The following is a 24,357-nucleotide window of genomic DNA, read 5'->3' on the forward strand; positions in this document are numbered from 1 at the left end:
TCCCTCCAAATTCAATCCTGTAATCGCGATTCTTCCACCTCAAATCCCTAATTTCCATTCACCGTTAACCCCAAAGTCCCAATCCCAACTCCTAAATCTCTACACCAGAAAACATTTCCGAATTTATGCAGAAAATGGGAGCAAGGAAAAAGAAGGCAAGAATGGGGTTCCACCAGAAAAATCGAGCAACAGGGAGGAAGAGAAGGTGGAGAATGAGCTGCCCAGATTCAATCTGAGGTGGGCGGAACTGCTGCTGGACCCGAATCCGGACAACATCGTGGCCGTTGGATTGACTGGGCTTCTGACGTGGGCCAGCGTCCAGGTTCTGTGGCAGCTGTTCGTGATATCGGCGGCCATCTTGATCGCCGCTCTCAAGTATACCCTCGTCGCCGCTCTTCTCATCTTCGTTCTCATTACTCTGCTTTGATTTTCCATCTACACTTCCCCCCTTTCTTTGTATTATTATTATTTCGTAAAAATTAGTAGTGTGTGATTAAATAATATATTATTATTACTGATAAATAGCGGTGTATTTCATTTTTTTCGTGGGAATGGACGAACGGTATTCTTCGATGGCAAAAAATTTGTGTGAGACAATCTCACGGATCTTACTTGAATTATTCAGTAAAAAATATTAATTTTTATGCTAAGAGTATTATTTTTTACTGTGAACATCGATATGATTGACTTGTCACATAAATAAAAATTCGTGAAACCGTCTCAGAGACCTACTATTCATTGAGAATTTGATGGAAAAATCTCTAAAAAAGTTGCACCTTCTCTTTTCTCAATTTAATCACATAATTTTTATGCAAAAATATTTAAAAAAAAAGATTGATCAATAATTTTAGTCAAAATGTGGATGCATGTAAAAATATAAAATGAAAAAAGGGTGGGTCAAATCAAAATCAAACTACTTTTCATTTTGTTTCGATTTCGTGTAGGTGGTCGGTTGCATCCCGATTTACACAATACGAATCAAAACCAATTATGTTTACTTCTTGCAAGTTACACGAGCGATGTGAAAATGTTCGAAATCAACGTACACTAAAGAACAATGAAACTCGGTTTTGTGGTTGTGGGTCACTTTAAAACTTATGTCCACTCGGAAACACACTGTCGAATACTAATTCCACAAAATTTTGAAGGGGCATCGACGTTGCAGTTCATGGTCAATATCCAACAATTTTAGCCAAAGTAGAATCGAATATAACAGAAAATTACATTTAAATAAACACACTAAACGACCACATCTACAAAATCGAGCAATTAAATATAACCATCGTATAGTTAATATACGCTTCAAATAGAACCTGGGCTGTTTGAAATCCCTACACCTCCAAAATCACGTTTTACAAAAACAAATGAAGCTTGTCTCATCCAAAACAACAAATATGATGTTGAATAAGCAACATACTCGATGTCTGTTTGACGATATTCCCGTTTGACGAGACGATAATCCGGTTCTCAAAGACAGCAGACCAAGGTTATGGTGGCGTTAAAACAAAGGCTCACAATACCTAATCGAAATCAAACTTAATCTTCTTGGGAACACTTTGGAGGCCTACCACCTGAAACAAGTCAAGTCAAATCATCCAGTTAAAAATCTAGAAATCAAACACTTACGACACAGGTTAATTTATTTGATCAAAATATAGAATAGTTTAAGGTAAAGCACAAGGACTTCAAACGTACGAGGATTTTATTATGTTCTCATGCCAGTAAATTCTTACAATTTCCGGACACTCGTAATCAATACCAGCAGCCTCGATCCGCTTTCGTCTTTTCTTATCTCTTTTCAGTATTCCCGTTACCAATTTCTGCTGCTGCTCAAAAGTTTTCTCCTGGACTTGGTAGGATTCAAGGAAAAAATGATTCAGAGTTTAGAAGTGTTTTGTTTTGCGTAAGATTTGTGCTTTGACAAACCGTACATCTATCTTTCAACAAAATGCATAATATGTTCAAATTAAGTTTACACCTTATCTTGACGTCTCCGCTCGATCTGAACCCAATCCAAGGGTTTGTAGGAGCGGTTCATGCCTTTCCATCTGAAACAGTTGAGTAACGTTCAATTACCAATTCAGCGAGCCTTCAAAATTTACATCTTTACCAGTAAAAGGGAAGCCTAGTTTAAGCGTTGACCCATCGTAAGATAGTTCAATTCCAAGATCATGCCCATGTTATCATATACTACAGGGAAATACCCTTTATTCATGTAAAAATAAGATATCCCCAAGTATGGTTTGCAGAGGAAATTTCTTCCAACATTAGCATCATTACAACCAGAAAATGGGATGACCAGGCAATAGCATAATAAGGGGATTGCAGAGTTATTACTCACATTTGTGGATGAACCCGTTCCTGGGGAACAAGACTCACTTGCAACAAATGCTCATACATTAAATAATTATGCATGCAATCGGCAACAACTTTGGCAACCTGCAGTTGAGAACAAAAGAATGAAAACTCAGAGATGAAAAGCACATCCCAAGCAAGTTATATTATAATATCTTTGCACAAAATCAACCTCTGGAGACTCGAACTCAATGAATCCAAAATGCTTTGACTTTCCGGTCTGTAATGTAAGATAGAAAAGTAAATCAATATGGACACAAAATTCTCTTGTTGATAACATGCAACATTACCAACAAAGCTCAAAAACTGACTAAGAGCTATCATACTGGAATCAAAGTTTCGGATCCGCAAAAGTAAATACAAAATACAGCAACAAAAAACCGACCTTTTATTCCTCGCAATTCTCAGCCGCTTGACAGAACCAAACTGCTTGAAAAAACCTGAAAATCGACACATACTTGAGGGTAATGCAACACAAAACAAACACTGCTGAAGTAAATTCAAGAATTCGACAATAACATCTGCTACAAAAACGAAAAACCAATACCTTCCATCTCATTCTCATAAAATCCATGCGGGACTCTTCCAATATACAAGACGGTTTGCTTTCTTCTCTTTATCTTCAAATTTCAGAATATCCCTCGCTGGACCACCCTCTAGCGGCTAATTTTTCCAAACAAAAAGTCAAAAACATGTTTACAACTCGCAACTTACTAATCGGCTCTAATAAATTGACAAACAGTAGCATACCAGGAAATCACGTGTTTCCTTTTTCGAAGCAGAGATATCAGCAGCGGCCTTCTTCAAATTCTTGGCGATCATTATCTTCTTAGCTTTCGTCCCCATTTTTCTTCAAACAAGAGTACACTTGTTGATCGAATCTATGCAAATTAACGAGCAGTTCATAATAAACGGGAAGAATACTTAACCCTCTGTTTAGCAGACCTATTTTTCATAGGACCTGAGGAGATTTGGAAATAAAATTTTCATTTTTAAGTGTACAGTAGCACGATTTTTACAATACAGAAATCATGTTTAAAGGGACTCGGCGAGATTTTCTTTCAGTAAATGAAATCCTATTAAAATTGAAAGAATTTGATGTGATTTGGATTATAATGAACAACAAACCTTCGATTAACAAACAAATCATTATATAAATTAACGAATCTTACCTCAAACGTCAGCCTTTTGACAGCCTTTCGACTTGATTGCACAAATTTCAACGGCACCGGAAGGGTTTTTCCACAGCCGTGGTAGACGGCAGCGGGCAAAGAGGCAGGCCGAGTGTTCACTTAACCTATTTAATTTTTTTTTTTTTGTTTTTTAATGTTTTTCTCATAATCCTGTAATGTTGGCCCAATGGGCCAATCCGCAATAAATCTTGTAATGGTTGATATCCACTATGTATGGCATAAATAATTATAATTTTGTGGCCTGAAATTGTAAATCTTATTAGATCTTGTATATTGGTTGTTATTATTATTATTGAACAATTTTATGTTGGTTCATGATATAAAAAATAATATTTTTTTATGAATAAGATCATATTAAAGATATGTATAATAAAATATACTTGTGAGACGATATTATAAAAGTTTTGGTTTGAGTAAGTCTCACGTGAGGCGGTCCAAAGGATTTATATCCATATACGAGTTGATTCAGTCAATATTCACAACAAAATAATACTCTTGACATAAAAAATAATATATTTTTTTCATGAATCTGGTTGAGTTGATAATCCACTATTTCATTGAAGTCTTGTGATTTATGAGATTAGTAAGAAATAACAAAAATAATTTTTTTTATTGATAGCAGATAGATGATTATCCTTATCAGAATAAAAAATAATCGTGATTAAGATTATACAAAAACTATTGTGAGACGGTCTCACAGATCAATTTTGTGGGTCAAATCTCTTATTTGGGTTATCAATGAAAAAAATTACTTTTTATTGTGAATATCGATAGGTTGATATGTCTCATAAATAAAAATTAATGAGATCGTCTTACAAAAAACTCACTCTTAAAGATTAATATCTGCTATTGATAGGAAATTAACAATTCTTAATCATTATTTATTCGAACCCTATTTTTGTTTTCTCCCATGTTTATTATTAAATTTAATTAAAAAGTTTTTACGTTTTTCCGAGGGAAATATGTGCAGTTACGAAACTTACGTAGCACGAATGGGAAAAGGCGGCAGACTCGAATACAAGGGTAAACTCTTCGCGGAAAAATTCCCATATTTCCCGCTGCCATTTCGTCATATCGATGCAGGTGCGGCGTACAAGTTCAGTTTGATTTGTTCACAATTTAGTCCGCACATGTTTCCACTGTATAAGAACTCGGGCTGGACACCAAAAGAACGAATTCGAGCAGGTATTGACTTGACTTGTGGTTGGGTTCACTTTGTTTACGATGCTTTCAGAATGTTGGATGTCATCTTATCTTCATATCTATGTTGATGGGTTTGTTAGTTAGACATTGTGAAAAAAATCGCTGTTGATATTTGATATGTTCGCGAGAAACTATCTGCACTCAATCATCATGAATCGTTAGGCCCTCGTGTCGAAGAAATGGAGAAATCTTTTAGTGGACGGACGCGATTTGGACTGGTGGTAGTATATATACAGGTATAAAATTATTGGTTGGAATACTTGAAGTTTTCGAAACGTGCCATCACTCACTATAGTTAAGAGTGTCATAAAGTAAGGCAGTTGTCCCCAAGACAAGCACCTCCACTCTTAGCCTGAGGTAATTGTTCATAGAGCCTCAATTTAATGAAAGTCTTTCATAAGTTCTAGTTCGAAATTATGTTGGGAGCATGAAGGTATGCAATAAGATTATCTAGACTTTCTAATTCTGCTGTATAGGCGTGAATTTTTAGGATTGACAAATGTTTGTCAAAATATTCGTTTTATCTCTGTATTATCACTTGCAACAATGAAAGGAATATCGGTAGCACCCATAGTTCAAGAATTGTGAATGAGCATTATAGCATCAAAAGTACTAACTGTGGCTACGATGTTTTTAAGTATTACTTTTAGGAATCACGGTTTTGTTTTTTGGTGGACTTGGTGGCATTAACTTTTAAGGTGGTGTATAGGACTGCATATAGTTGTCATGGTAATGTGATGAGTTGCTGATAGATTATGTGATGAGCATATCCTGAGTAAAATGAGGTTTTTGTTTCTCCTTGTGCAGGAGGGGTTGTTGGACAGTTTTATATCATAAAAATTCATAAAACAATGTCATAAGAAAAGCTTAAACTATTATATGAATATCATCTTGGAGTACTCTGCTGATATTGTCTACTTCCTTGCACTCTATCTCTAATATTTGATCCGGAGTTGCATATAGAGGATTCCATGTCTCAATAGAGGCTCTTGTATTTTATCCATGAATGGCATGAGTCACTCAACCATTGACATGGGTAAATAAAGTGTGAAATATCTCATAATCTTTCGTGGATATTATCGTGAGATTGGTGCCTGCCTTCAATAAAATTTCCATTCTCTTGGATTTCTAAGCAGCAGTATAATATCAAGATCCTTCAGTAAGTCCTGTATAAGACATTGATATCACGTTTAAGGAGTCTGTGGAATGAGGGGTTCGCCTATTCCTTTTTTCAATCTCATTTGACCATTTCTCATCAACTAGAATCTAACACTGGCAACTCACACTTCGGAGTTTGATGCCTCTTCCATATCGAAGTGCATGCGCCATCATTTTTCCTCCTCTGGCCTTCTATATAAGTATCTTCAGTCTCCTGATTGGCAGAACTAGAGTGGCATGCCTATTATCCTTTTGCTTTCTACTCATTGTGGACATTGTGTTGTTTGTTACATGAATTAGAAATACCATTGATTTACCATTGTCTGTTGCGGCTTTTGGCTTATTGTTTTGATCCGATACTGTAAGAAAGTTGGTTGGCTACTTGGCTTCTCGCCTTCTTTCAACTTCCATCATTCATGGAATAAAAGCATGGATTATTACATTGTGTATCACCTGAAATTAAATGTAGCATTGACTTCATCACACTTGCAGGTACCACCTCCTTTAACGTAACATGTTTTGGCATGAGAGGTACTGGAGTCGGTATTACTGGTTGTAAGACTCCCTTTAGGATGCATCGGTTTGTTCATCCACGATGAGCCTCAATCTTTCATCAGGTTTGGTCTGGATTTTTTCCTCTATCAGTAAAAATTCCTATTCAATTGACCGTGTCGCATGACTAGATAATCATATATAATACAGCCCTATATATTACCAGTATCCAAGTTTCTGGATTAAAATAGTGAACTTCGTTCTATTAACTGGAGTGTTCAGTGGGAAAATTGATTTATGCCTTGATGTGATTCAAACTTCCAAATACAAAAGCATTAGTCATATATAAACTACTCATTGGTCATAACTAATGGAGATTTTACCCTTATTATCCTACACACACTATAGCTAATATGTACACACATAACATGTTGACAATTATCACTAGCTGACTCTTTACACGCGTTATGTGCATATATCTAATATTTTTTGTGTTAAAAGTTTTTGTGTTATTTTTTCATGTAATGCTTTCTTATAATAAATTTTATTAGAAATGATATAACCATTTAAAAATTTAAAATTTTGGATAAAGATTAAACAAAATATTTTTGTAGTTTTAAAATTTTTGGAAATTTGATATGTTAGGTGAAAAGAATACATAAATTTACTAAAATATATTTTTATAACATTTTTTCTTAAATGAAACATGATAATTTTTTATTTTTAAATTAATGATTTTGTTATATTTTTTATCAGGGACATATCTAAAAAGGTTAAAATATAGATACAAATTTGATTGAATTTAAAATATAGATAAACATAAGTTTGATTTTTTAAAAAAAGTTTATTTTAACAACATAAAAAAATTTCATCGATAAATTCATATAATGAGGATATTATTGTAATTTTATATACAGCTTCACCAAATAATTAGAAGCTAGTTAAATAGTAAGATTATTAGAAAATCCCAATTTAAAAATAATTAGGAATATAATTTAACTTCAAATAATATGTGAGATAATTAAAATTTAAATAAGTCATGGAAACAGATAATTTAAGAATATATCATATGGGAATTGTTAAATAAGCTAATAAATCTAAGCAATTAAGTATATTTTTGGGTATTTTATTTTGCGGATACACTTAGAAATACGGCTAGTGTCTTTAACAACAACAATAAGAGCGTTTTGGAAGTAAACTTCAACGAAAGAGAATCTTGAAGGTCAAAGTGAAATCTAACGTGGGGTAAATTCGTCTTGGCGTGATGAGTTTAGACCTGGTCGAACGGGTCTAAAAATGGGTTCGAGGTGAGTCTCTTTGGACCTGTCTCGTCAAAATATGTTATATATTTAAAAATATAAAAAGTATATGTATATATATTATTAATGATATAATTATATTATTTATACTAAATAATTAATATTTTATCTATAATTTTAGTTTATAAAATTTTTGGATTGAAATTTTTTTATTTTATTATTATATGTTTAATATGAAAATATATTATTGCAATTTTTTTTAGATATTAATTGAATACAAGTTGATATATTTTAATTTGTGATAATATTAATTTTGTTCTGAATATTATTATTTATATAAATTTTGACATATAAATTTAATGATTCGTTAATTTTTAATTTTTTAAATTATAGTTTAATGACTCGTTGCCATCCCTGACTGCAAAGGTATCTTCCTTCGTATTGTGAAAAAATTACAGAAGACTTTTTTCCTTTTATTATACTCATAATTAGAATGAGATATTCTTTTATTGCAAGAGAGAGGCAATGAGATTTCCTCTTAATGGGCCAAGGGAAACAAGATTCTCCTTTCTCTCATATACAATTTTTTTCTATGTTCAACTCAAGGATTGTTAGATTTTCTTTTGATAAATAAGTTATTCCGTCGATCTCCACATATTTACAAGGGGGTTTGCGTCCCGGTGTTACCTCAATTCCAAGAAGGCCTTTGTTTTAATCCCATGAGTCAATAACTTAACGAGGCACTCCCTTAATGTGCTGGGATACGACCACTCGATTTCCCATTTAGTTTTTGTTTTGGGACTTTAATTTCAGATGATTTGAATTGGAGTAGTTTTAACGTGGGAGGAATCAAGGGTATCTCTTCCGTCCGACCATTCATGAGATATTCCTCCGAGTTTCAGTGTGTGCCTTTTTTGTGAAATCAGTTCTATTTCTTAATATCCGTCTTTGCTCCGATTTTTTTTTTTTTTTTTTTGTTTAAAAAATGAGGATTGATTGTTTTACAGCCGCGTTGCTGTATACTTGAAATGATTGAAGAACCCGGTGTATTTCTGGTGACATGATAACATAATCAGACATAATTGTTCAAGGAAGAAACAATGGCTCATTTGCCACCAAAGAACTCTGACAAATATATACATGTAATATCAGTGTAAAACACATTCATTGATTACATCCCTTATTGTTTGTTACCTATTCTGCCAACACATTTGTATTCTTGAAAAATGGCTCAGTTGTGAGCGTAACATGAAAAAATCTGAACTATGGAAAAAATGGAACTTTTTTATGGCCCCCTCTTTCAACAGAGTACTCACGCTCTCTATAAATTATGTGCCTGCCGCTCATGTTAACTTGCTCTCAAGTTAATGAGGAGAGGAGGAACAAATGAATGGGTAAAATTTTTGTTAGCTGTCATATCTAGTCCTATTTTATCAGGTTTTTGTCTTCTCTTGGGGCAGATACAGGTCATTAACTCGTTTTTTATCTTACCCCGTAGCATACACTATTGTTGCTCATTAGGCTTAACCATCTTACTCGCAGGATGATGCAATCTGGAACTTAGCGGTCTTGGTGCTCGAGCTTTCTGGTCAAATCCTCTGACGCATACGAACCCTGAGATGCATTTCAAATTACGTCAATTAGTGGAGAAATAAGGATAGTTGTCTGCATGGGACTATGAACAAGATGCTCAATGGCATCGATATAGCAGAGACGGGTGGGATATTAATGCAGTATATACCTTTCCAGAAGCAGTACTGGATACCTTCAGTTGTCAGGCCTGGCAAGCACAATAGTATTTCTGTAAGCCAGAATTTCTTTTTATATTTCATAGTTTTATGAAATTTTATTTATTTACCTTTGAAAATGGTCGTGACAGAGGTCCCAAAGAACACTGTCCGTCTTGGCAGGTTCCATAACAAACTTCTTGGAACAACGATAGGATTCATACTGGATTCATGATCCGCAAAAACCTGAGTACAATTTATTGATATGTTATCTCCAATTTGCAGAAATGAATTTACTTTCATCTCTGCGAAGATAAATGCAGAATCCTCTTGTGCAGTTTACAAATGGGGAGCATTTCTCCAGTACTTTGGAGTTCATTGTTACATATACAGAGCTCTTAAGAACATGGATTGTGTTACCTCATTGACCTGGAAATATGTGCCATTAAGCGGGAAACTTCCTCTCATTGCTGTCCTGCAAGGTATCTAAAAGGAGGTAGGCAATTCAGCAAAAATAAACAGAAGAAAAGGGAACCTAATGGCTCATAATTTTGTTTGATCATTGATGATTTTTCACATTTGTGCTCACCAGAATTGTGCCTCTGACCGTTTGAGCCTGTGCTTCTCTTGAACTGCTGCAAGAAAAGCATGTTTTCTTGTCGCACATGCTACCTCCTTCCTGAGCTTCGCATTTACTTTCAGGAGGTATAACCGAGTCTGATGTCTCACCTGGTTAAGATAAAGTTGATTTAGGTATGATAATAGCTTTTTTACTGATATAATCGAGTTATAGTTTTTCTGCGCCTATAATATGACTCTATCCTTTTCTTTTGCTGAGGGTCATTTATTTTGTCTGTGTCAGTGAGAGGAGAAAGGGAAGGGGAAAATTTGACCATAGATTTATTATATAAGCATTATAAATCATCATATATATAATATTTTAGCCTCTTATACCATTATGGCAAAGAAATGCCTTTGTATTTTCATGCAGGCGTGATTGAACCGTATTATGTGATTAATTTTATACTAGGTACCTGGTGTCCATATAGCAAGAAGGTATGGACTTGGATCATCAGGTTCTCGTTTGTCCAGCTAAACATTTTAAGATTTATGGTCAGAGGAGTCAAATTGCATATGATCTTCAAAATTAAACCAAGACAAGAAATAACTAACCCCTTTCAGTATGGGATGTGAATTCGGTAGTTCATAGCTGCAGGAGTATGAATCATTAGTAACAGAAACTTATCCTTCTAGTTACATACTTACATCTAGGCTCAAGATGCTTGATGTGGTCGTGATACTTAAGGGAGCAATAACTATGCTATTTTCTGAGTTTGTTTCCTAATAAATTATTAAGGGAAACTATAAATCACTCACCTCTCGCTATTTTTAATAAAAGAAAAGGACTTCTGAAATGTTAGTAAGCTCTTTTTAGTTTGACGGCTAAGTTTTAATTTCATTATCCAGACCACTACACGAGATAACATTTTCGACCCAACATAATTTTGTATGTCACGTAAAATTTCCTCTGTTAGATATCCTACAGTTTTGTCCCCTTCTTATGTTCTAGCAAGAGACTATTACTTACACTTGATGCTCTGTCCGCAGTCGACTCACGTTCTTCAGTTTGGGCATTGGAATAGAAGCAAACTCTGGACTTAGAGCAACTAAGGCTTTGGACATGTCTCCTTGCACTTCCTTTTGCAATTGCATAAAGCTCTGCAAATTTGATGTGAATTCTTCAATGTTGAGCTTTATGACTGGAATCTCATCAGGATCCTCATAATATGCATCCTCGATGTCTCTTTCTGTCAATTCTGTGGGTGGCTCTGGGGTTTTTGGTTCCTCAATGATTGGTTCACTGTTTCTCATTGAATCCTTCCCTTTCTCCGAATTGTCCTCAGATGGAGGAAGTGGCATAGGCTTCATGGTCATGTTAGACATTTGGTTAGCGCTTGTTGGGGCGGATGAACAGACTATATGTCTCCCCTCGGTCCCTGGAAGAGCGAGTCTTGCGCTGCCCCAAAAGCATCCGCCAATCAATATTCAAAGGTTTAACAATCAAAATAAGCTTTCTTCATTGGAAAGCTTCATGTTGTGCATACGTTTGAGACGTATTAGACGACTAACCTTGCATAAGCACTTGCAAAATGTCGGCAGTCGCCCCTCATTGGACATGCGTTACAGTTTGGGTCTCTCTTTGTGCAGAAAACCTGTACTCAAAAGTTAAGAAAATAATCTTTCGCGAGCATGTTTCACGTAGTTGGCTTGCATTATGATCACCAAGTGGGACTGGCAATCAATTGTCAAATATAGGAACTCACCTTTCCAAATGTTATCAGTTGGTAATGCAGCTCGTACCTGTGATTCCACAACCAAAAATTAGTGGATCATTTTGGGTTGGCAAATATAAGTATGAAGTCCTTCTAATTTAACTAATTTTTAAGCTTAGTAAAATTACAAGGATTCTTGATCCAAATGGCAGAGTCTGGGCCAAAGATATTTCTGGATCGATTCCAAAACTGGATATCTGCATAGAAACACGTTTAGTTTCTGTAATGATTCTGAAGATCTTATACTAATTGCTCTATATATACTTACAGTTCAAGGAGATGCAATTGGAGTGACTCAGGAAGAGGTCGGAGAGGAACCCAACCAAGTCGTACTGCAATCCGTCCAACGTTTGTGTCAACCTAACATGAAGACTAGTCAGAAGAATATTTCTTTAGTTTTCCCTTTATAAATGATCTGTACAGTAAACTACACTTACTGGAAAAGCAACATTACGAAGTGTTAATAAGCGTACACATTCCACGCTCTTTAAGCCCAATCCTCGTATACTTAATAGATAATCCCTGCACGAAAAATTGTTGTTCAAGGGAGAGTATGATTATCTTTAGAAAAAATTCGCATGCCTCCTGCTATATATGTTTCGAGATGGATGATCGGACTAGCTTTTCCAAGGAGACTTACTTGACTTTGTCTGGTTGAACATCTCTCAGCCATTCAAGGTCCATTCTTTCATGCTCTTGAACAAGTCGATTGAGAAAATCCTGCATAATATCCAAGGAATGCAGATTCCAGTGAAGTATGCTGTCGAACTTATTATTAATTGTTTTTAATATTCCAATAAATACCTTAATTCGCTCTGCAAGCATGTTGTTCATTCCTCTTTCCTTGATTGTTTCAGATATCTCACGAACATCAGCATTTCGTAATGCTTCATAATCGATGGAGTCCATTGTGTCCACATTTCTGGCTCTCATTCCAGTTTCTGATTGCACCTTCTTTCTTAAGGCATCCCAATTAACTGAATCTGTCTTTTCCTTCTCAGCCTTTTGCTTGCTTACATGTGAAATTTTGGTGCCAATCTTACTGGATGGAGGACCGTGCAAGGAATGTACTTGGCTAATTTCTGATGATTCAGGAGTTATATTTTTGGAGCGCTTCTGATTATCTGCAACAAAATTCACTGTGATCAGTTTTTCCATATAAAGACAGTAATGTGGATTTATTTCTATAATTTACCAAATGGTAGTTCACTGGACACTTCAGCCGGTCTGGTGGGGTCTGTCAGAAATTTGTGTTCTCGCTGAAAGGTCTTCTGGGTTCCATCTTTCCTATAATTGACAACATGTTGGTCTTTTCTGCTCTGAGAACATGCCGATAAATAAGTTTGCTGTTCAAGATGTTCATTCAAAATGCCATTGTCCGCCGTTGATGGCTGCAACTTTGGTCTTCCTATCTGTTGAGCGATAAAATTCCTTTCAACATTCTGTCCTGAAATATCATGTCTGTTTTTTACTCCTGTTCCATTAGTAAGATTAGCGTCTGTTGAAGCCATAGAAGATATGCTTCCTTTTCCAGATACGGTGAGAATATCCCCTTCCAATTTTTCCAAACTCTTTGACACGTTTGGCCAGGAACTAGTGGGCAGGGTAACAGGTCTCTGATGATGCAGCACATTGGCAGCAAATGGATGAATGCATGCACTTTCACTGGTGGTCAGCTGAGTAAATTGTCCGTGCATTGGATTTTCAAATTGCTGGTGACCGGACATGGTTCGCGTAATTGGAAATGAACTTCCAATTAATTGTAACTGACATCGCTTGAATGCAGCAATTCTTTCACCCTGCTCATAAAAACTTGAAGGACCATGGTTTCTGCTGAAATTTCCCCCAGTTATTTGATCTTCTGCTTCTGAATTTGATCCTGAACTGGATCTGATATCTTCAGAGGCTTGAAAAACAATAGATTCTGAAGAACTTTGTGATGAAATCATGTCTTCCTCAATTTTTTTGGTCTGATCATTTAATATATAGGTTCTTCTGGTTGTGAAAATTTCTGCCCCGCATTCAGATGATTCACTGGAAGTCACGGAGCTGGGGTTATACACCGGTTCCCTTATCATTCTATGCTCATAAGACGTCCCATCTGGATATGTTATGCGAATTTTTTGTTGTTCAATCAATGAACTTTGCCCATTTTGGCAGCATGATTCTCTTATAGATGTTGGTTTTACTGGGAACTTGGCTGCTAGATGCATGAAAGCAGAGCTGCAAGCAAGGAAAGGCATTATGTAAATGTTATTAGCTCCTGTTATCTTGAAAGGCTCTGAAGCTTTTCTCTAGGAAATTGATTTTACCTTGAAAGATGATCTGAAACATTTTGTGTGAGGAACACTCCTATCACCGAGTCAACAACCGATCCTTTCCATTTGGAAAATCGCCTGTCTCCTGTGAAGATGCAATTCATTCAAGGTTATACCACCACGGATTCATACAATTCGATCAGATAAATCCAAAAATATTATGGTCCTTGTTGGGTTTGAAGAAAATAATTTTGAGCTGGATTCTTTAATTTGAATTTTAGTGTTTTGATAATTACTCAAAATAATCTTCTGGTATAGTGCTAATGATGCAATGGTTTGGAAGCTAATACCTTGAACTAGATGCATCCTTGCAATAAATGAGTCTGCTCGATTACGGAGGACTTGTCTTTCTTTCTCCCACCATTGTTGTTTGTCATCCTCCATTGTTCCTGCACTTTCACTTCCTTCCTTACCCATTAGAAGGTTCCACAGCCTATTTGTCTCTGGATCAAGATCCACTTTAGGTCGCAGCCGGCGCTTTTTGATCAGATCATAAGAAACAATAGCACCATTTCCTCTATATGGAACAAGCTCACTTCGCTCTTCCTGACCAATTTCCTTGCCACTGGTATTGATGTTTAGACCTTTCATACGGTCTATGATATAATCAACTGAAGATGAATTTCTCAACTGTTCTTGTGACCCTGCTCAGCAAAATAATAGTTTTAATTTAAAGAGCATGTTCAGCTTAGTTATGGGGATGACTTATGAAGAGATGGATACCTGTGAATGTCTTGGGCGGACGCCCACGACCTCTTGAATGCGCGATCGGTTGCGGCAACACTTTTTTTATACTGGACAATTTGTCAGATGTTTGTCCAGCTATCTGTCTCTTAACTGACACACGCGCAAGATAATTTACTACTTCATTTCCTTGAGTAGTAGGATCTCTTTTGGATGCAGATTCCAGATTCCAGTTAGTGACTGTAGCAAAAGAATTGGTGCTTTGGGCTTGAGTGACGTGATTGAAAGTTTTTTGTGCCTTCTCTTTTGCATGAAAATGAGGCGAAGTTTGTCGCTGCTGAAACTTGCCTTCAAAATCTTTGGACTTCACGTACCAGTTGCAACTGACCTTGTTGAGTTCATCGTTTTGATATCCGGAGGTGCATCCTTTGATGTCAGAATTTGGTAATCCATCATTCGGGTAAATTGCGGAGCTCTGTGCATGGAGACTCTTACACTTTGTGTCCATTTGTCCTGTGTAATCTTCAACAGTTGTAATCCTAGAAGACATGCTGGATATGGTTCCATGAATTATGCCCTCAATCCTCCTCTTTTTCATAGTTTCTGAAACATTTGGACATAATTTGCTGCTATCACTGCTAGCATGACTTGTGTTAGAAGACCACCGTTGAGATCCCATCAACGTGACAGTTTGAGGTTGTCTTAGCTCAGTGTGGGAATAATCTCTTTTGCATCCCTGATTCTCTTTGGCAGGCACCAAATCTTCTAAAAGTTGAGTTTTACTATGAAGGTTCGGTTGCCTCATTCTGTCTGGGTTTGCTTCATTGGAATTTGCCTCAACGACAAGCTGAACAAGGTCTCCACTCGTAAGCTGATGCAAGTGACTGTATCCATTTTGGCCACCATTTTGGTTGACATTAGAATTTCTCGCATTCAAACACCTTGCTATGATATTCAACGTATGGCCCTTTGAGCCAGGTGGTGAAGGTGTAGACGGAAGCGGCGACAACTCTGGAGGTTGGATGTGATTTACTGATTGGACACAATTGTATGAATTCTCTATTATATGTCGTGTAGATTTGGCTGCCTTGTTCAATTCTGTAACCCATTCTGTATTGGGAGAATCCAAGTTCAAAGTTACAGGAACCTTGCTTCTTTCATCATTCTGTGTCTGGTTACCAACTTCTGTTGCCTGGCTGTCCCTTTCTACTCCATTTTCTAAGTTAAAGTTCAGTACTCTCCTACATGATTTCACTGTGGGCCCAACATTAGATCCTTCAACACCCTTTACAACATCAGTTAATGGAGTTGTTGAAGTTCCAGTGCTGTTTTTCTGCACATACTTTCTTTTTCCGGAAGGATTTTTATCTGCGGCTCTATTCCCTGAAGCAGCAGACTTGGGAGTTCTTATGGGTTTTCCTTCCACTATTACTTTTGGTCGATGTTTTTTTCTTTTGGGTGGTCTTTGCTGAGGTGTCTTATTCAGATCAATTTCTCCATTTCCACCATCAGAATGAATGTTTTCATTAGGTGGTGTTGAAATGACCATAGAGGATGTGCCTGGATTGCTGCTCAATTCATCATGCTTTCCCTCAATTATTTCAGAAGGCTGAATGCAGACTGCGTCATCTTTCTTAAGTTTTTCTGGAGTCAAGCAATTGCTTGCAAAGAACTTTGGTACTTGCATGTGCTGGTTGTTTTTCATCTGCTTTTGCAGATCTGGTGTTACTGGCTCGAATGGAAAGGGCATGGTTCCACTGGAGGATGCCCCTTTTAATCTTTGAGGTAAATTCAGGTCACGGTCAGCATGGTAAGGGACTGTAAATGTATCTGCCAAAATGAAGCATTCTAATTGTTAACTTGATTTTTTAAGTCTTAAAAAACAGTAAATATACATTTTACATGAAGTGGATACAATTTTGTGTGCTTCAAAAATTGAAATTAGAAGCTGAGGCTCATATAATTCATACACAGTTGTCGAGTGAGAGACGCTCTGCTACAGGAAACGGATATGAAATATTGTCTTGTAATTTAAAACAGATACACAGCTATTGGCTAAGAGTTAGGAAACATAACAGTCAGACTAAGATTATCTGATTCATACAAAAGAAAGCTCAGAACATGTATCCAACTTATAATTTACTTACTGGTCGAAATTTGTTGTAGGTTGTGACCCCCTACATGCCAGTTTTCATTCAAGATGTGATTTTGAAGGAGTATTGAACTGTTCGAATCATGCATCTTCCCATTGCTTCTTGCCAGAGAATGTTGATTGAAAATGGTGGAATTGCCTATAATACTTGCTGATCTGTTAGGTGGGCCATTGGTTAGAGTGGGAAGTGGATGTTTATTTGTTCCCATTAATTCTGCCAGAGAATCAACTTTCTGAGGAGGAACGACGTCTAAATTCTGCACGTAAGAGCCAACTGTTCCACCATATTGATTCAAGATTCTGAGATTCTCAACCGGTGCAACATCTCTAAGACCATGCTCCAGCTCCCATTGGTTCTGCCCTACGAAACTGGTAGGATTCAAATCCTGAGGAATCCTATGACAAGTCTCGACAAAGGTAAGATCTTGCACGTCACTCTTCCGATTCAAATCTATAAAACTGGTTGCATTTAAATTCGGAGGCAACCCATTGCAGGTTTCTATGGGAGCAACATTATGACCAAGTTCCCCATGATTTAAGCCTGCAAGACTACATGGATTGAATCCAGGAGGCAGGTGATTACCAGTTTCATCCTGCAGGAGGTCGGTGTAAATTCCCAGCAAATCGCACCAGTTTTCTGCTACCGTCAGATTTTGCTGCATTTCAGCAGCAACATAACTTGATCTGTGCACACCAGGCTTTTCTGGTGTTGGAGGAACCCAAATATCTCCATTTTTCACCACTTCTTTTTCAAGGGGAATTGACATTCCCCTTCCAATGTTCATATTCGAACTTGCTGGTTCGATTTTCTAGGACACTTGCCTAATCTGTTTTGTATATTTGTGGCACATATAACATCCCGACCTGAAATCCAAACCAATTTATCACTAAACCACGCAGCAAAACCATTGATTTGTGAGATTCACATGTGAAAAAAAATGCATTATCCTCAAAATCAAGATCAATTTAATTAATGTCATCTACTAATTCAGTTCCAAACATCACACCTTTTCTCTTTAAATGCTCTTATTACATGCGTGTATCTGTATGCTCCATATATGCAATTTCCAGGTTTTACACACCCAGCTAGCTGAATTAGCAAATGCACGTTTAAATTAAAACAGTATATAAACTCAAAATAGAAAAATTGAATCAAATTCAGGAAATCAGATACCACCATAATTGGAGAATCAGAGTGAATTGGAACGTTTAATTCCGAAATTGAAACATACAACGGTGTAAAAATCCACAAAATCTTGGTAATAATTCTCCCAGGTGATTCTGAGTACAAATGCAATCGCACACTGATATTGGATATTAAAGCATGAAAATTTAATTAAAAATGTGAGACAAGAATTTAGAAGAAGAAAAATAAATCTTTATTTCATACAATTTAAACTCATCGATCTCTCTCTATATACACATGTTTTTATGTATGTGTGTGTGCTTTTTGTGTGTGTATGTGTGTATTACCGGAGTCAATGCCGGAGAGCCAAGTCAGCTTTCGTTACGAGGAGAGTTTTAGAGAGAGAGAGACAAGAGAACAGTAGAGAGAGAAAAACTAACAAAGAAAAGCTAGTACAGTGAGGTATCCTCTATTTTTAAGAATAACAAAGAAATGTGGGGAAATTTTCATTTTCAGGAATGGCAAAAATTAAAATTTGCATATGTTGTATAGGTTGCAATAAGATGGAGCAAATGTTAGGTGGGGTGTTGATGGTTTCGTTTATTGTCTGAATTTCGATTACGAATAGTAAAAATCCCGAGCGTGCATCTTGTGTTTATTGCGAGAATCTTGACTCATCTTCGACGTTTGGTGTTTAAACAAGTTTCATTTACGCAAATTATTAAAAATTAAACGCATTAAACATTATGACAACAAAATACAATTAATCATTTGTAAAATATTGTATTCGTCTATTTGTAAAAGTAAAAAATCATAAATATATTGTTTTAATCATTTTTTCGCGTCTGAGACATCGATTTCTTTTTTTTAAAAAAAATTAAATGGATCGAATGTTTGATTAATGATTAATTGTATTTTGTACATTCATGATGTTTATTAAATTTAATTTTTAATAATTTATACAAACTTAACACGGTGTAAAACACAAATATAATACAAAAATTCTCCGTATTTTGTTACGGAAGTCGGTGGATATAACGATTGTATTTATAAATTTTTCTGCGTATTTTATTAATATAATATACAGAATAACGACAGTTACGTTGCTTTCTTGAAACGAGGAAGTTTTTTTCCTCGTATATATGTGTATCTATGCTGTTTTGCAGAACACCATATTGAAATTCTGGTCTGCAAATATATTCATTTGTATGAATTGTCAAAATGGCATCCAATAAAAACTTTTATGCAATATTTTTAAACTTTTACATTTATCCATTATTAAAATAATAAAATTAAAATACGCCAAATATTTATCTGGAAAATTTTAAATTTGCCAGTCATTTATGCAAACTAAACCAAGAAAACCTCTAAATTTATATAAGTCCATACAGAAATGAATGAACAGAAAGTAACTTATGTTTCACATAAATTAAAACCTATGAATGTGATTCTTTTCTTAATCTACAAATTACAGTGGATTCTTTCATTTATTGGGATAATATATATTTTTTTTAAAAAAAATTGAAATAAATTCCACCAAAGTTTGTAATAATTACCTATATCTTATTATTATTATTATTTTTAAATAAAAAAATGGTTCACTTTAAGCTAGGGTATTATGGTCATTATCACAAACGTTAGGGATGCCTTGACAAAGTAGAGACTAAAGTAGGCATTAATTGTAATTTTTGACATTGTTAACCAATTTGCGCATTAAATTGAGGGCCAAAATTGTCATTTCGCATCTCCGTCTGAAACTTAGTAGCGTGAAAAGCGTGCATCGCAACTCGAGAAACGTAAACCTGACACGCCTAATATCATATGCACCGACACCCCTGTGCCAGCTAGAAATACGAAGAGTCGAAGTATTTTGATAATATTTATTGACCAGAGATCAAAATGACCAGTGTCTCAGTTAGTATAGATAACGTTTAAACTAGTCTAGTCATCCAAAAATACGACTAGTAGAAAACTAAGATTTATTTATAATAATTTTGTCTGCTAAAATTCGTCAGATTTTCAGCTAGTGCAGGGAGTATTCGTGCAAATTTTATAAAAATTAAGATAACTATTTTATTAAAATGTTATGATTTGGATATAATTTTTATAAATGTGTTATTTTGGATTTTTAATTGTGTATTTACTAAAAATAAAAACAGGCTAATGTTTAACGGGTTAATAAGTCCCAACCAACATTGGACCCAACGATTTTGGGACAAAATGAATCTATAAATGTGACGAGACAAGTTCAGGTTTATGTCCAATTTACTCAGTGTCATAACAACGTGTGTGTGTGTATAAACAAAATTAATAATATTCTTAACTATTATTTAAAATAATAATAGTAATATAATAATAACAATAAGGACACCCACAATAATAGGGTATCGTACTTGCCATGTTTACTATTGTGGATGGTCTAATAATAAAAAAAATATTTCTCCAGTTCAACGGGATATGGTCAGACACAATTTCAGTCAAATCATTGTAATGATTCAACATGTTTGTCACAATCTCATGGGACAAACAAGGAAAAGTTTATGTTACATCAAGTGTGTTTTTTTTTATATTTTTATATTATGATATATCTAAGTGGAATCTATCTTATCTAACGAATGGAAACATGCACAGAAATAAACGAATTTTTATTTGTGAGATATGTCAATCATACCGATATTCACAATAAAAAATAATATTCTTAACATAAAAAGTAATATTTTTCATGGATGATCCAAATAAGAGATTCGTCTAACAAAATACGACCCGTGAGACCGTCTCACACAAAGTTTTTGTCAATTTATTTTATCGGCAACAATAGTTCTTCTTAAATAAAATATACAACAAAAAAAATTCCCAATATTGCAAAAACAATATATTGTTTTATGACTTAGAAAGAATCATATACAACATAAATACTATATAAAACAAAATATATTTTCAATCCATAATTGTTTTATATAAATATCATAAGATTTTTTTGAACGAATATTTCTCGGGCAAAACAACGTTCATAAATATATTTTAAAATAATAATAACAACAAGGCAAGTAAACTATCGCTCCCCTTAGACACATGAATTTGGTGTAATATATCCTAAAAGTGGATTTTCGCGTTAAACATATTAATACATATAAGAAAATTACATAAGTCAATTAAATCCAAAAATTCAATTTAGTTATCCAATCCTATCGTGTAAGAAGTAAACAAAATTAATTTGAAATTATTAAATAATTTATTTATGGTATGTAATAATTTTGCTTCAACTAATTGGTTTACTAATCCTACCCACAAACAAGCGTGAATCACAGATACTGAATGAGATGTCCAAAATTCTTAAATGAGTTTTGTAAATTTTTTAAAGATACCTATTGGGATCTACGTTGCACCCGTGTTTCCATCGTAATAGATCTTTCTTTCACAATTTCCACAAGGGAGAAAAACGTGAAGGGCGAAAAACAAAGTGAAAGGCAGTGTCGTAATTTCATTGAAACCATACCAAATAGACCAAAATTTGTCGATCTCCTATTTTCAACTTTTAACAAAAATTATCTTTCAATTAAAATTGTCAAAATTGTAAAATGATCGGGGCAATACACTAAAGGGAGAAAAACAGGAAAAAAAAAGGGAAAAAATGAAGAAGAAGAATAATTGATGAATGGGGAAAAAAGGTCATACCATCTAACCAATTTGATCGGTCTAATTTCCCTCCACATTATTAGTAATTAGTGCCAAGAAACAGACGTTATGTGCTTATACAGTCTTACATTTTGCGAAAATTTTCTTTGGAGCTTAATAGTTTTCAAATTAATTTGATTTATATTAAAATTGAAGTAATATTATAATTGTAAAAATTAGGTTGAGTGAACTACAATTTGGTGAGAGGCCATATACCAAACCGACACAATGTCGGGATAAGACCTTGAACCTTAATGGTAGTATTTTACCCACATGTTTGGAAATGCACGCTAAAAATTTGGTCGGACCAAGTATAAGAAATTACAGAGAGTGACTAAACAGGAAGTAAGTACCAAAAACAGATTGAAATCTTGCACCAAGAATGAACACAAGTGGCATGGAAAACAATACGACCACACAACTCAGACGTGCTTGGTTTAAGTTCAAATTTTGTGCTTTAATGGAGCACCGTTGCATCAACTGTACGGTGAAAGTAAAGAGCAACCTGGGATCAACAAAAGATGCCGAATATAACCTCCTTTGATGGTCGATATGGAGTAACAATAATTGAAACGGTGTTTATCTCAATGATCCAACAAGCTGAAAAAAATGGACTGGGACGTCCATAGAGAGTCGGGAGTGTTTATTGCTACATGAACTACCTATAAATTAGAAAGTCTGCAGCTGTGTATAGAGAGTAAGATGTCAGCTATTAACTTCAAGACTGGTAGAACTCCGAGAGCTCTCACTCAAGAAGGGAACAATCCCTCTTGCATCTTCCCAAACCATTTCCGGAATCAGAAGCGATTGTAATAACACGGCAAGTGATGTGGCTTGATATTTCCGCCGTTGGCAAACATCACAAGCTGCTACAAATTTATATACATCATGTTTCATCCCTTTCCAACAAAACACTAACTGTCAGGCGCTTCAAAGTACGATATCCTCCTGAATGCCCCCTAGAGACAGTGTTGCGATATTCTGTTACTAATCTCACACCAAACGCCCTTTATATAACAATTGACCACACACCAAAAAAATAGGGAGCGAGCTCATTAGGTTGCTCTTTTAATTTCTGTCTTATTTGTTGCAATGCAACATCTTATTCGACTGGCTCCCTCACATCTTCTACTCCCATTCAGTAAGGAATACTAACTGACATCAAGTCTCCCTCACCCGTTACTCTCGACAAAGCATCAGCTGCTCTATTTGTTATTTCTGGCTTATAAATAATTTTGAAATCATAGCCCAACAACTTGGCAAACCAATTTTGCTGGTCAGGTGCAGTAACCCTTTGTTGTGTCAAGTAGAGTAAGGATTTTTTATATGTCATCACCTTAAACTGCCGTCCCGACAAATAAGGACGCCAATAATGTATAGAGAGGACTAGTGCCATCAATTCCTTCTCATGCACTGACTTGGCTAGTGTTCTTTCTGCCAACCCATTGCTGAAAAATGCTAACGGCCTACCATACTGCATCAATACAGCCCCTAATCCTCGACCGGAAGCGTCACATTCAATGACAAATTCTTTGTTGAAATTTGGTACAGCCAACACAAGAGTTGTAGTGATCAACTCCAACTTTGTAAGAGGCCTCCCAATCTTGCCATAATCCCTTATGAACCTGTGATAATACCCAGTCAACCCCAAAAATCATCTCACCCATTTCACCGACTTAGGCTCTGGCCACTGTTTCACACAAAGCACTTTGTTCAGGTCAACCTTCACCCATTTGTTTGAAACTATATGTCCCAAACACTCTTACCATCGGCTGTCTAAATTTACATTTTTTTGTTTGCAACAAATTTTTGCTCTTGCAACACTTCAAACACTAGCCGTGAGTGTCACATTCGGAAACCCAACCATCCTCGGCCTTTTTGTTACTGCTCTTTATTGCATCAGTCAATCCTTGAACGGACGCAGTCAAGGAACTAATCTGTCCATCTAATGATTGTAATTTAGTTTGGGTAACCCAATATTTTCTTCCTGACCAAGTATCATCTTCTCTAATGTTTCAAACTTAGCATCAGTGATTGTGGAAGCCATGGAAGTCCCTTGGCCGGCTTGGCAGGTCTGACCAATTGATAGAACTCCAAGAGATCTCACTCAAGAAGGGAACAATCCCTCTTGCCCTAGCAACGCTAGACTTGCGTAACAAAACACATCATATCTCACTACATCTCTCCTCTCCGATTTTAACCCCCCTGCACATGCATAACAAACTACCCACCTCCTCCCACATGTTCTTTGGGCCTTCTTTGATATACTTTGTAAACTCTTGGTCTATCGTGTTGGGCCTAAAATTGTTGGCCATCCCACATCAGTACTTGGGCCCATAAGTGTTTGTCCCGTAACAAATACTCTGCCTAAAAAAAAGTATTGCTAGGTTGAGAGTCAGTCTCGAAGCAAGCACATGTAAACATCATAGTGTCTGCCCCATAAATGACACATTTTGCCAGTCGAGCTCAACTACTTTGAGACTAAGGCCCGAAATACAATTAATTGAGCTCAACCATAATAATATGGTCATGAGGGGGATGGAATGATGATCTATGATAGAAAAGTAAACTATTACGTTTTAACTAGAAGATAAGGAAGGACAAAGGTAGGGGTCCATGCCTATGGGGATGTGCATACAAGATACTCCAATTTAAAGAAGCCATTTCAGAAGAGAAAAGTGA

The 24,357-nt window shown here is 35.7% G+C and overlaps 2 protein-coding genes and 1 long non-coding RNA gene across 3 annotated transcripts; 1 reads left to right on the top strand and 2 right to left on the bottom strand.

Moving 5' to 3' along the window:
• Positions 1–1,254: 1,254 nt before the first annotated feature.
• On the bottom strand, positions 1,255–3,677 carry LOC142525496 (putative RNA-binding protein C1827.05c). Its single transcript, XM_075629812.1, is given in 10 exon segments — positions 1,255–1,571; positions 1,734–1,844; positions 1,979–2,048; positions 2,342–2,439; positions 2,528–2,575; positions 2,737–2,795; positions 2,903–2,957; positions 2,959–3,018; positions 3,106–3,236; positions 3,528–3,677. Coding segments are annotated over 9 exon segments (648 nt in total). The 5' UTR covers positions 3,202–3,236; positions 3,528–3,677; the 3' UTR covers positions 1,255–1,520.
• An 844-nt stretch (positions 3,678–4,521) lies between these two features.
• Positions 4,522–8,774, top strand: LOC142525094 (uncharacterized). Its single transcript, XR_012815023.1, has 3 exons — positions 4,522–4,733; positions 6,402–6,526; positions 8,668–8,774. It is a non-coding gene; the product is annotated as an uncharacterized LOC142525094 (long non-coding RNA).
• Positions 8,755–17,659, bottom strand: LOC142525093 (transcriptional activator DEMETER-like). The gene is made up of 20 exons (XM_075629262.1): positions 16,870–17,659; positions 14,762–16,552; positions 14,329–14,682; positions 14,033–14,123; positions 12,916–13,943; positions 12,525–12,844; positions 12,361–12,440; positions 12,158–12,242; positions 11,989–12,080; positions 11,849–11,917; positions 11,712–11,748; positions 11,518–11,600; positions 10,976–11,404; positions 10,561–10,597; positions 10,422–10,479; positions 9,977–10,116; positions 9,808–9,873; positions 9,519–9,633; positions 9,402–9,440; positions 8,755–9,274 (listed from the first exon to the last, which is right to left on the bottom strand). The coding sequence occupies exons 1-20, from the start codon at positions 17,657–17,659 to the stop codon at positions 9,165–9,167; spliced, it is 5,814 nt and encodes a 1,937-aa protein (XP_075485377.1). The 3' UTR covers positions 8,755–9,164.
• Positions 17,660–24,357: the final 6,698 nt, after the last annotated feature.

This window comes from Primulina tabacum, chromosome 14, assembly GCF_025594145.1.
Source record: "Primulina tabacum isolate GXHZ01 chromosome 14, ASM2559414v2, whole genome shotgun sequence".
NCBI lineage: Eukaryota > Viridiplantae > Streptophyta > Magnoliopsida > Lamiales > Gesneriaceae > Primulina > Primulina tabacum.

What these genes read in the sequence shown, in the direction of transcription:
- LOC142525093 (XM_075629262.1), bottom strand. Translation starts at nt 17,659, where the DNA reads ATGAACATTGGAAGGGGAATGTCAATTCCCCTTGAAAAAGAAGTGGTG. An exon ending in CTGCGGACAGAGCATCAAGT is followed by an intron (nt 10,598 to 10,975) that starts GTAAGTAATAGT and finishes ATACTCCTGCAG; the next exon opens with CTATGAACTACCGAATTCAC. An exon ending in CGGTCAGAGGCACAATTCTG is followed by an intron (nt 9,874 to 9,976) that starts GTGAGCACAAAT and finishes ACCTCCTTTTAG; the next exon opens with ATACCTTGCAGGACAGCAAT.